The 14,099-nt window shown below is 34.5% G+C and overlaps 1 protein-coding gene across 1 annotated transcript in view; it reads left to right on the forward strand.

Moving 5' to 3' along the window:
- Positions 1–14,099, forward strand: part of LOC136038015 (26S proteasome regulatory subunit 7) — a 28,030-nt gene that overhangs the window by 9,445 nt on the left and 4,486 nt on the right. The window contains exons 3-7 of the mRNA XM_065720943.1: positions 4,772–4,983; positions 7,204–7,343; positions 8,783–8,951; positions 10,687–10,851; positions 13,104–13,298. Of these exons, the coding sequence (XP_065577015.1) occupies positions 4,772–4,983; positions 7,204–7,343; positions 8,783–8,951; positions 10,687–10,851; positions 13,104–13,298 (881 nt within the window). The remainder of the gene's footprint in view (positions 1–4,771; positions 4,984–7,203; positions 7,344–8,782; positions 8,952–10,686; positions 10,852–13,103; positions 13,299–14,099) is intronic.

A 14,099-nucleotide genomic window follows, 5' to 3' on the forward strand; every position in this document is an offset into this window, starting at 1 on the left:
CTGTAATTAAGACATTGATTAATCCTAAGATCAGCATCAGAAAAAAGGAGGGCCTCCCCCAAGCACCGATGAAAATCATATTCCTGGGAAAGTTGGCAGAATATCAGGAATACATTCAAGTTTACACAGATGGCTCAAAGACAGAAACAAAATGCAGTTGTGCAGTAGTCATACCCTCCCAGAGCCTGTCTCTTTCCTACCGTTTACCCCCCCCCCCAACCTGACAATTTCCTCGGCAGAGCTTATGGCAATCAAGTTTTCACTTCGAGGCATATCAAGCCAAACATAGAGCAAACATCCGAAGTATATTTTCCGCACTAGTTCACTTTCAGCTCTGGATTACCTCTCACACCAGCAACATCAAGCAAGAAATGTTGCCATTGAGATTGAAAATTTGGTTACTCAACTTGCAAAAAAGGGTATATCTGTCCTATTCATATGGGTTCCAGCACACTGTGGTATAACAGGAAACGAATTAGCAGATCAGGCTGCAAAACAAGCCTCCCAACTAAGCCTGATCACTCAAGCCCCTATTACCGGTCCTAAATTTCTATCTTCAATCAGCTCAAAAATTTTGGAAGAAGAAGAGGCTTGGCTCCATTCTTCCTATACTCAGCTCCTGGATCTCTATGATTATAAGCAGCCATCAAAAGAAATGTACCTCACTTCTCGCATCCTTTCTACTTGCCCATTTCGTCTTAGATGTGGCCCTGCAAAGACAAAATCAACACTAATCCAATGGAAAATGGCTCCACCCCCCAACTGTGACACATGCGGAGTGTATGAAGATATACGTCACATCATCTTTAACTGTAGAAAATATGAAAAAGAGAGGGAAGTACTAAGAATTTGCTGTGAGAAGGCATTTAATGCATTCACAATGCGTTCTGTTCTGGGACACTACATGTCTCCTCCATGGGCTAGACGACTAAGCACAAATCTCTTGGGTAGATTTGTTAAGACTGCTGGTTTGGTTCATTCCCTATAATTTTTTTTTCGCACCTATATCATAGTGAATTTAGAATTATTCTATTTATCATTTAGACATATTTTATCTGTATTTGGTTGTATGAGACTGGTTATAATGTGTAAAAATTGTATTACTTATTAGAATTGTGTTGTACATGTATTTTAATTGCTGTTTGACAATGCATAGTTGCAGCATTTTGATTCCTGTTTTTCAACGCAGGCAGTTGCTGCAGGCGAATAACCCCCCTTCATTAGCACGTCAAGTGATACTGTTCTGGTTCAGTGAATACTGACTGAAGTGTCACCCAAGCAAGCTAGTGATTATAGAAGTCACAGAACAACTGAGTGATACAAACGCATATGACCTATTGGTCGAACGCGTCAAACCCCGAACAACTACAACATTAAGACATGGGAAAAGGACAAATTTTTGATTCAATTTGCTTATAATTACTTTTGAAATAAAATTTCAAAAATCCCGAAAAAGATATAACGGTTAGATTATTTAGTTGAATTTTTCCGCCCCTAAAATTTGTGCTCTTTGGGCAGCAGTAATGCGACCCTGAATATAATTGTGTTGCGGAGCAACACTACTGCTTTCGTAGTTTTTTTTTTTTTTTTTTTTTTTTTTCACCGTGATCAGCGACCTGTAGCTCCGAAGTGGTAAGAGTTAAAAATTTGAGATTTTTCAGAGGGAAGGGAAACGTGAAACAGAGTAAAGAAGTTCCAGAGAAGTTCCTAAAATTTCTAACAGTTTTCCATAAAAAAAATAAAACCGTTTTTTTCTTAGAAACTGTGCGTTCGATGTTTGGCGTCAAGTTAAGACGACCCTAGCTTCGGAAATAAACTTGTTAGAAATACAGTTATGCTGAACTCATGTAGAACTTTCATTTGTCTCTTCGAGAACCGGAGCACAAAATTCCGTAGCTCTTACAGATTTCCCGGAAAAAATTCCGGAAAAGTCCATCTCGTTCCGATTTTTTTTGGAATTTTCTCAAATTTTCGATTTTGATGTTTCTTATATTTTTATCGAGTAGTGCTATGAAAAGTATGCAAGAAGAAGTGAAGTGTTCTATATACCAAGTTGCTTTGTTCTCTAAGAAATAATTTCCGAAGTTTCGACGTTCTAGAGGTAACTTCTGTTCTGGACCAGCTAGAATTTTTTTTTCCAACGCGGTTCGACAGGTCTCGATCTCCTAACAACTGGAGCTTACAATAGTTTCTCCGAAATAAAATTCCTTCTTTGGGTTTTTCTATTTGGAAGTTTTGTCATGCCCTTGGGGCAATTTAAATTTTTTGGTGAATTTGGTTTGTTTTATATTTTCCTAGTTTAGACCATCAAAAGTTAAGCAGAAAACTATAAGACGTTATTTCCGTATCTCTTTCAGATTTCCCGGAAATAATTCCTGAAATGTGCGTCTCGAAACATAATACTTCGAATTGGCGTCAAGTTAAGACGGTCCTAGTTTCGGAAGTAAACGTTTTAGAGATAAAATAATTATGAACTCATATAGAACTTTTATTGATGTTTTCGAGAACTGAAGCATGAAATTCCGTAGCTCTTACAGATTTCCCGGAAATAATTCCGGAAAAGTCAATCTCGTTTATTTCTGGACCAGCTAAACATTTTACCAAACTCAGTTTAGTAGGAGCTCGAAATAAAACCATATCAAAGATGCTTCAAGATAACAATCGAAGCCGCATTAGAAAATGTCCTCTGAAGGACATAATGGAGACTGTTGCTCCGCAACTGTGTCCCGTAGGGCACAGTTGCACGTGTTGCTCCGCAACTGTGTCCTAAGGAACAGGGCACAGTTGCTGCAACACTTCCCGTTGCACAGGCAACGGAGGTCTAGTTTTGACTGCAAAAAGAAAACATTAACACTAAAAAAAAAAAAATCTGGATCGTTCATATGAGGAGAACCATCATCCTCATCAACCACTGCTCTGTGGGTTAAATTAGCTTTTTCCCCAATGCTTAAAAAAAAATGCTCCAACATTGGAGTAATGTGATAACGAGAATAAAATTTGTTTTTGATAGAATGCATTGAAAATAAAAAAGCATATTTATTCACTTTTGTTTTAAACAATATTTTCAGTTCGATTATTTTAGAGACCAAAAAAAAAAATTGCATTTACCAAATGCTTCAAAGTGAAGAGCCATGGTTGTGTGAAAAAAGAAATGAATAAAATAAAAAGCAAGTTATAAAAGAATAATGTTAAAAGTTAGGAACATATACAATTGTACATATTTGACCTTCGGAGCTTTCCAATCTTTACTGCTACTGGGTTTCCACTTGTTGGTGTATACTGATCGTAATCTCTATACGGTATATTGAACAGTAGCATATAGAGGGGGGATCTTAAGAGGGCAGCATCGCCTCCACCATATTTAGGATAATTATTTTATTTTTAAGCTTTAATGTCGTTTTCACTTTTATCTGAAGAAAAACATAATTTGAAAATTTTTCCTACGCATGCCCGGGGTGGAAATACTGATGTCTCTTAAGTCCTTTACTCTTTACGCTAATGTAGAACCTTAGTTTTCACTTATTAATGATATTGGTCCTACTTGCATATGGTAGAATTATCCTAAATTTAATCGGGGGTTGCCAGCTCTTCGACGCTTAAAGTACAGTTTATTGAGCATTTTTTTCCCATTATAATTACCTGCTCTTTAGCAGTATTCAAAAGGGCATCTCATTGCTCAAACACGCATTTTTAGAACCAGCTAAAGAAATATTCTAGATCTTTCTTTCGTGAATATTAGGAATATGAAATTAGCTTAGTGGTGCCTCTACTGTTGCTGTTGCCAAAGCATTCTTACTTGTGTATATTGTGCGAAGCTGATTACTATGCATATGTCCGGTCATTTTGATTAAAAGGACAAAGTAAGCAAATAGTTAAATTTAGACTCGCCGTAACGTTCCCAGTAATCAGATAAGCTCAAGTTTGAAGTTTTTCTATTTCTTTGGCGCCAGCAGCAACTTCAGAAGGGCTTATATTTGCTTAGGGATCGGTTTAGAAGCCAGTTAGGACATCCTAGCTTTTACGGCAATTTTTATTTCCCAGGCCTATTAATTTTTGTTTCCCGTCCCAGGCCTATTAATTTTGAAATTTAATAATACAACTTGGAACACGTGAAAAGGATCATGTGATCTAAGGTTATGAAAGTTATGGGGTTGAACAATACAATTATTATTAAGGTAAATTTCACAACTAGGGCTTTACATTAATGTATAGGTCACCTTTATTAGTGATTTATCTTTGCAATAGCAAAAAAAAAATAAACGTAACAAATCGACAGTTTTTTTTGAATATGTTACTGTTCGTTTTTTTAAATTTAAATAAAGAGAAATTAAGACGTAAGGAGTAAAAATGATAAATTTTGGAGGGGGAGGGGCATTTACCCATAAATTTCAAGCAAGTAGTCCATTATATCTTATTGCACCCCTGAGACTGAAACGGCATTCTCCTTTTAATTTTTTTTGGGATTATGACTTGCTTAAGTGGTTTATTCGCTTTTTTGATTGCATATAAATCTTGTCCCTTCTATATAATTCTCAGAGGAGATATTTGACTTGTGAAATAACTCAAATGTGTCCAAATATGATGCTTCAGATTTTGTCTTCTATAGTTTTTTTGAGGCATGATATGAATACACATGGGTTATTTTTCTTTAGTTCACTCTTTTTCACTTTGTTTGTCTCCCTCTTTTTCTTTCTTTTCTTCTTTCTTACTCCCACACTCTTGGTCATGTATTTAAACTAGTTATCATGTGCTAATGAATTTTGACTTTTAGTTCTAGATGAAGGAGATATTGCTTTGCTTAAAACCTATGGACAAGGTCCATATACTCGTCAGATTCTAGCTTTGGAAGACGATTTGATTAAAATATCCAAAAGAGTCAATGATTTGTCAGGTATTAAAGAATCTGACACAGGTCTTGCTCAGCCAGCTGTATGGGATCTAGCAGCTGATAAACAGGCTTTGCAAAGTGAACAGCCTCTTCAGGTAAATATTTATGCTAAATACTTTTTATAGTGATCTACTCTTCAACAGAGTCTATTTCTGCCATAGATAAAAATAAGCCATATCCGCAGGAGAAACTAGCCCACAACAAGCTAAGCTTCTTGAACTGATTTACCGTTTCATGTTTGTAATAGTGGTTTAGTGTGAATCATTGATTAATGATTGATTGATATCTAATGACTGAAGTAGTTAGTTTCTGGGCTGTATAATACCTGGTTGGAAAATAACATTTATATCAAAGTTTGTTCAGTTGTGTATTGTCGAGGATTATTTTTTAATCTGGATTATTTTCTAAAATAAAATTCCTTTCTTATGGGCTCCAATTTAAAAAAACTAGAAAGCCAATCAAATGTGTGATAAATTAAACTCTCGGTCAGAGCGAGGGAGAGAGAGAAACGAAGAAAGTAAGGGAACTGCAAGATAACCAGGTAACCTGTTTTAACACCAAAAAGGAGAACAAAGGAAAAACTTGAAAGACATGAATAAAATCCTCAAAAGAAAAATCTAGTATACAACTGCCTGGGACTGGGAAAATTTGGTAGAATATCTTGGGATTTCTCAAAGCAGATAGTAATAATAAATACAACAAGGAAAACATGTCAAGACTGTTAAAACATCGAAGAAGATCAGAACAATTAAAACTCATAGGACTAAACACTGTTAAACACATTAAAAACAACACGCTGAAAAACAGAGTTAGTGTTCCTCGGAAAAATGTCACAAAAAGTACAATCGGAAGCTGCTCTTAACATATTTTAGCATTTACTATTTCACTGTTTAGATTCGGAATGATTTAATCAATTGGGCTTTTATCTCTTATATTTTCATAAGGTTGTATACAGGTACATATGCGTATGCTTTTTCGAGCTATGACTGTCTATATTTTCCCAAGTTCCCCCTTTTCTGCTTAATCCACTATTTTTGGGGTAAACTTGCCCCACCTTCCTTGCAACAAATTTAAGCGTATGTGCCCATAGATAACACCACTTCTAACGACTGGTAAGTTGTATACAAGGCTTCAAGAAGAATGTATTTCAGGAATATAATGAGATACAGATTTTACTTTTTATATATTATGCATACTAAAATCCTTAATGCTTAAACCAGGGTTCCTACCATGGTCAGTTCCAAATGTGCTACGATTGCCCTAATTTGAGTGCTACACAGGGATTTTCGGCACGACAGCGAAAATTTGACTTACGTAGTGTTAAAATAAAACTTTTGTAAAACAAATAGCAACTCTGAGCACGTGCTACAGTGCTACATTTAATGAAATAATGCTAAAATAGCACTTTTGTGCTACAGGTGGCAACCCTGGATAAAACTATAAGTATTTATACATTTAAAATTGTTTCTGTAAGTGCATACGAATTATTATTATTATATTCCGTATTACATACGGTCGTAGAAGGATTGTTAATGGATGACTCGAGATGATGATTTTGAGTGCCATCTGTAGAATTGAGAAATCTAGGAATTCCCTCTTTGGACAGGTCCTATTGAGGAGATTCTCTGATGTGATTTTGAATTTGATTGGCCTGTTTGGTCCCACTTCTAAGAACTGTTTGATACCCTTGTGTGACACCAAACAACGATTTTAACCCAAAAAGAGCCTAGATACTAACGAGCGAGAATTCAGAAATAAACAATCAGTTTCAACTATTAAAAAACGGTCCGTGTTGGAAATTCTGGTCTCAGGCTACACACTGCCACATGTTCAATTCGTCACAGTTAGTTTAGGCAGATGGTAATCGCACAGACAAACCCACTCTGCCTTCTACCTCCTTCGCATAAAACATTTTAGCCTATTCAAATTCAAACTTTATAACGGCTCTTGATGATAGCTAATCATTTTGGAGTTGCTGTTAATAATTTGCTCTTTGCCTTTGTGACGGTCAGCCGAAGAGTCATGAAGGCACAGGATAAAAAATTATTCCAAAGTAGGGTGCCCTGTTAATGGAATTTGCTATGTATAAAAAAGGACAGAGAATGGGAATTGATATCCCAAGTCACACCTTAAACATTCACCTTGAAGCTCTCAAAATCAAACCATGCAGAATCTTAAATAAAGAAAGATAAGAAATTCATCCAAATTTGAGTTTTGTTTATTGCAAATCGCAGAAACTCTGCTTTGAACCTTGTCCTCAAATGTTTCCTTGGTGCATGAAGTTTGCTGATTCTTGGTTTTTTCTTTGATGCTAGGTTGCAAGATGTACTAAGATAATTAATGCTGATACTGATGATCCGAAGTACATAATCAATGTGAAGCAATTTGCAAAGTTTGTGGTTGACCTGGCAGATTCCGTTGCTCCAACTGATATTGAAGAAGGAATGCGAGTTGGGTAAGAAAGATTGGATTTTTAACAATTTTGAAAGGGGTTGTTTACTAGACAGCTCATTTCTGAGACAACTATCTGGAAACAAATTTGGCTTTCTTTTATTTAATATATTGTTTAGTTCTTCAGATCTTTTTCTATATCCTTTAAGATTATCAATTAAGAGAATCAGATAAATTGTAATTTTGTGAATGTCTTTTTTTTCTGTGGACAAGAAACCGGTGTCTTGTGTGCGACTTAGGCTTTTCTGCTATGATTGCAAAATTTCAGAGACGGCATAGAAAACAGGTATGGCTTTTAGGCGATTGTCCCTTCACCTACGCCTTATCCGTTTATTTCCTTGGTTAGGTACTTTTATTAAAATACAATCAAAATGTAGAACATTACTCATAAAGTTTTAAAAGCAAAAGTAAAATAGTTGCTAAAGTGTAAGAATGATACATAGAATGGACATACAAGCCTCACAAAAGAAAAAAACAGTTTAAGCCAAAAAGAAAAGAGGTCATAAACGGGAAAGAGGCTACAATGATTCAAAGTGACTACTGTAGGTAAATTTACAGGGGTGAAGGACTCCAAGGCAGGTTTCCTGAAATGACATGCTAGCCAATCTGAAGTCTGCTTCGACAGCCTCAACTTTAACCCTGTTCTATTTCGCTTCAAAGTTTTGTCCCTGTCGGTGCTAATCCAAAATGTTCTTTTGCTGTCTTTGTCCAAGTGTTTAGTTTTTCTTGACTAATTGTGTCTGATATCCGTGAATTGCTAGTTTAGCAATCTCCTTTACCAGCCTGCTCCCTCCTTCTCCTCAATGTCTTTTTTTCCACCGTGTCTCCTCTATATTTTCTGTTCCTATCCCCCAGCTGTTTCTTCTCTAGTTTATATATTTTCCTATATATATATATATATATATATATATATATATATATATATATATATATATATATATATATATATATATATATATATATATATATATATATATATATGTATATACATATTCATATTTTCATATGATATATAAAAGAATTAACTACAAGGAACTTTAAATATCGCTAGTCTTGGAAAACGGAATGAATATTATTTCCTACCATCCAAGGAGAAGCTCGTTGACTTCTTAATTTTATTAAATTAGTAATTTTATTAAATTAGTATATTTTGAATTTCGAGGTTAATATTGTTAATTTGGCAATTATAGGAAATGTTGGCCTATTTTTTTATATACGCCTCTAAACGGGATATACCTCTATTTATGCCGACTCCATGTTTCACTGGTCTTGTAAATTATAAGTTTGAATAAGCTTGATTGTTCACTCTCAGAATTCAAAGAAATTCATTAAAACATTTTCTTTTGTGGGACGGGCTGGATGTTAAGAAGGTGTCAGTTTAAAAATGCTAAAAAAAAAATTTACTCTGTATGTGTAGGCCTATAATTCGTGCATCAATTACAGTGTTGACAGAAACAAGTATCAAATCCACATTCCACTGCCACCCAGAATTGACCCAACAGTCACAATGATGCAGGTTGAAGAAAAACCCGATGTGACCTACGGTGATGTTGGTGGCTGCAAAGAGCAAATCGAAAAACTACGTGAAGTTGTTGAGCTGCCGCTTCTCCATGTGAGTCAATCTCAAATTATACTTATCTAGGTTGAACTTCAGGAAGAACAAATCTTGTCATAAATTGGAAAAAAGAATATTCTTTCGAGTCTTCTCTCTTTTAAAAAAATTAAGTTCCTTTGGCCGCTCTATTGTAATAGTAAAAGTTATAACAGTAAAAGATGGGGTAGAATTTGATATTATATTTGACTTTCAATGTGATTACTAATATTTTGAAAGGAGTAATTCGATATGCCGAACTTTGAATTACCAACGATGTCTGAGTGATCAACTTCATAAAATAATGTAACACAAAAAAAATAATAAGAATAAAGTAATTGTCATCCCTGAGCTAAAATCTTAATAGCATCAATTCCATCATTGAAATGAACAAAGTACTTTTTGATGACAGATTCAGATATTGAAACCCTTTTTTTGTCTCTCAGCGATTTATTTGAAATAATAATAATAATAATAAGTGTTTATTAATTATAAATAATAAATATTAATTCTAAATTAATTCTAAATAATCAATCGTAATTAATTAATATTTATTAGATCAATATTAATTGGATAATTAATTAATCTAAATATTAATCTTAAAATTAATTCTAAATAATAATATTAACACTAAATAATACGTGTTTTTGAATTCTATGTCCAGAAGCTATGACTTTATGCAAGTGATTATGTTGTGTTTGTTTGTTTGTTCGTTTTTTTGTTGCTTGTTTTTTGGCACGCCTTAGAGAACATGAACATAGATAATGCAGTGCATTAATAGATAAATATATGATAATATAAATATATAAAGAAAAGTATGTGAATTTATAGGCGGTACATGGCTGTAGGAGAGGGGGGGGGGCTACTAAATAGATTAATCATCGGCATATAGAGCAGAAAAAAAAATCATTGGAAAATTTTCAGTTGTACATTTTGCTTAAATGAATCATAGTATGTTTAAAGGTTATGGTTTTTAGTTTTCTAAGTTGTATTGAAAAAAGAAAACTTAAGTATATTGCAACTAAGTCTTATTTTATATAAGACTCACGAAGAAGTTCAAATAGAATGGATATTTGCACGGCAATTTAGTTGCCAAATTGGGCAATTTTTATAGCTTTGCCAAGTAATTTATTGAACTGAAACTCTAACCTTTATCAGGCCACTGGGCAATTTGTGTTACTGCAGCTTCCTGATTGGAAGAGACGGTCCTATGTGAATATCATGACAACTAAATTTGCTCATTAAAACAGTGTGAGACTATTACCTTCTGTAGCAATTTTGCTCTTTGTTTGTACCCAGAGTTTGAGGTATTAAACTATGGTTTGATCCCAATCATGGTTGCCGTAATAATGTATAAAGGAAAAATACTTCCATTCTAGGCACCATTGTATCACATCACGTGATTGTTATTAGATTACTGATTGGCCGGGAGTTACGGACACTTACCAGTTAAATAAAGTAAGAAGAAAAGATAAACGAGCAAAGTCGCGAAAAGGCTAGAAAAAAAAGAACGAAAATAGGATTGAAAAAAAAGTTAGAAGCACAGAAACAATTTATGGGCTCATTCATGGCTGGTTTCTAAAACCTTCCGTAAAGAAAATATCTCTGAAATTTTTGATCCAGTGATATCAAAATACATCGGTTGCCCTGTAAAGATTAAGATTTACTTAGAGGTTCTTTCTCAGTTTATTTTTATTTCATTACAGTATAGTTTTGTGTTGATGAATTTATAGATATAATTGTTATTTGATTTCAGCCTGAGAGATTTGTGAACCTTGGAATCGAACCACCCAAAGGAGTTCTCCTGTTTGGTCCACCCGGCACTGGCAAAACTTTATGTGCAAGAGCTGTTGCCAATAGAACTGATGCGTGCTTTGTTCGCGTTATTGGATCTGAGCTTGTTCAAAAATATGTTGGCGAGGTAACAATATCTTCCGTTTAATATTTGCTCCTAAAAAGTCTCTCTTGTCTTTCCCAGTTCATACGCTGTAGCTGAGTGCGTGCTGTGAGGCGATGGTTTTGTTTTTAAAATCGACAGTCATATGCTACCTTCATAAAATGCAACCATGAATCCACTATGGTCCAGTGTCTCATCTGGGACTTGATATGGCTTTTTGAAGGTTGTGGCTTTTTGCGATTGTTAAATTTCGTTGGGAAATCTGTTGTTTAGTATAACCTTCATCAATTTGTTTCTTAGCTATCGATTGTGAATTAGACCATCTCTAAGATATGAGTTGGTGTTACATTAATTGCCCGGTTTTGTTAGAGAATCTAAATCTGACAAAATTATGAGTTTTCTGCTCAAAATTTTTCAGAAAACATGAAAATATATGTCTCCCCTAAGCCTGAATTTATTGGTCATGCTTTCTACCCTTTTCACCCAATAAAAAGTAATACAAGAATATCAAGACGCTTCGTCATGTTGTTATACCATCCAATTTGTTTTCTTTGTACTTTTGTTTTGGACGAAGATAGTGTTAGTTCATCTACAAAGGCCCGCACGTCAGCTTTGAGGTTTTGACGGGGTGGGGAGGATATAGTATCTTTATGCCTTAATGTTCTTCGTAATGACAAAAAAAAAAAAATATTCCAACCTAATTCATTTTGTGAGAATAAAAAAAACACTATTCTAAGATTATAAATCTGATACTTTTCACTTTGGGCGCGGTGATATACATAAATACAATATTGCGCATGTGATCGCCCCCCTCCACTCTTCTCCCTGAGGATTAACGAGACCCTCTTGAGGAAAATGGGAAAATGATGGCCTAAAATACTCGTTTATCGTTTTTTGAAAGGATAAAGTCTATGTCTCCACATTTTGCTACATGTTCAATAATTTAATTTCTTGTTTTATTACATATGAAATTATATTTATATTCTTATGTTTAGTTTGCCGCGTACGTTTTAATTTTCTGTTGAGTCAGAATAGGGTTTCGTGTGAACCGTTTGTTTCAACATTTGTTTGAGTCATGTTTTGTAATGATTCAGTAGATATGATGTATTAGTGTTTAATAACTCATGTATTATTGTTTTACGTGTGGAGTTGCTCGGTAGGTATGCTTTCGAAACAGATTAACTGTATTTTCATTGGGTTATTTTTCTGTATTTTTTAATGTGTTGTTTTGGGGTTTTACATTGTAGTGTCTCGTTGTTTATTTTTATGTTGGTTTCGGTTAATGGTCTCATGCTCCAAACTCTTTCTCTTTTTTTCCTTTTTTTCTTTTTATTTTAGCCCATCCTCGCAAGCTCCGCTTTTGTTGTGCTATTATATAAAAATGATTATTTTCAATAAAATGGTTCTACTACTGCGCCTACTACATGACTAACTTTATTGTTTTTCCATGTATTTATATATATGTTACTGTCAATGTCCGAAATATGGTTAGGGTCGACATTCAGCAGTGATGTCCGAAATTCCTTTTTCTGTGCTTGGATTCAATCAGCTTTGTCAGTCTTATGTAAAGTTTGATGGTAAAAAAAAGCTACGTTGGGTTATAATTCTAATGGGATAAAAACCCTACATGTCACCGTTAAACCTTGCATAAAACTGAAAAAAGCTGACTAAATTCCAGAAGAAAAAAAGGAATTTGGGACATTCTCTGGTGAATGTCGACATTCTCCAATTTTGGACATTCACAGTATCATATATATGAGTATCATTGTATTGGTGTCGCTTAGAAGCCAATATGATAACACGAATTTTTTATATTCCTTGTGGTTTGAAACTTTACTGACTTAACTTTATAGCTTTGGAAGGATGTTCCGCAAATGTTAGGATTAAGACCATGATACGTTTAAAAACTCTCATCATCTAAGACATTTTAGAAGCAGAGAACTGATATAAAGAAGTAAGAACTGATGCTTATGAAACAAAATAAGAAAATTATCCATACTGAAACACATAAGCCAAGATTAAAATCCTGTGATGTTTTCCACTGTACGATCTGTTCCCTTTTTTTAAATCCACTTATTGTCTCCTTTCAGTATAAAAAATCCTCTCTTATGATTTGTGCGTTTTTAATCAGTAATCTTCTTTTTGGGTTTCATTTGTTGTTATTTTTGTGAGGATGCTTAAAAATATAGTACAACAATTAGAAACAAAATTTAATAGATAAGCCGTGAGTCATAATTCTTTGTCATATTCAGGGTGCTGATCTTCTTCTTTTTCAGGGTGCAAGAATGGTGAGAGAGCTTTTTGAGATGGCAAGAACCAAGAAGGCATGTTTGATTTTCTTTGATGAAATTGATGCCATTGGTGGAGCCAGAAGTGCTGATGATGGCGCAGGTGGAGATAATGAAGTGCAGAGGACAATGTTAGAGCTTATTAACCAATTGGATGGGTTTGATCCTAGAGGCAACATTAAGGTATGTTAACCTATTAAGATTTAGTCTTCAAATTAGTTGAAACGAAACTTGGTGGGTAAATTTTCAGACCCAAACTATTTTTTGTTCTATTTTTTATCTTTTTCTTTCTATCTATCACTGTCTCTATATTTTTTTAAATAGTGGTTTATTTGAGATGTTTCTATGGATTTCTAAATCATTAGCATTCTATTAGTATTCACTTGCTTACTACTTATACCAGGACCTCGGGGTCCTGCCTCGTGTTCTCCACCTGGTCAGATCCCCTCAAATTCAGATGTCCCATGGGAATTAATGTGACCGTAAGCTTCCCAGAATCACGGTGGCCGATCTCCCTAACCCCCACTCCAAGCCAAAAAATTGGCAACGCCGTAGGATTGCAACTCCAGCGTGCCATCAACCCGGCTATGATGGCTCCTATAAACGGTATTATATTTTTCTTATGTTTTAGTTCAAACTTAGCAGACTTTTTCAAATTTCAAGTCAATTGCTTCTAAAGAGGGATACGTTCTCCCAATTATTGAAAAGCGTGCAAAGATGCCAATCTAAAAACTTTGGCTTTTCTTTATATGTGCTATTCCTGAAGAATATTTACAACGTCTTTCTTTGGGTAGGGGGAAGGAGTCTGGATTCTCCCTATCAGTGAGAATAATGAACGCATATAAAAACAGTCAGTTACAGAAATTGCAAATCTTTATCATTATCCTTGTTTTTTCCTGTAAAAGTGCCTATACGGCACTGGCTTAACGTGTTATGCCTTAACTAATTTATATGAAACATATTTGCAAAAAAAAAAATAATTAA

The sequence above is a fragment of the Artemia franciscana genome, chromosome 17 (genome assembly GCF_032884065.1).
Source record: "Artemia franciscana chromosome 17, ASM3288406v1, whole genome shotgun sequence".
Classification (NCBI taxonomy): Eukaryota; Metazoa; Arthropoda; class Branchiopoda; order Anostraca; family Artemiidae; genus Artemia; species Artemia franciscana.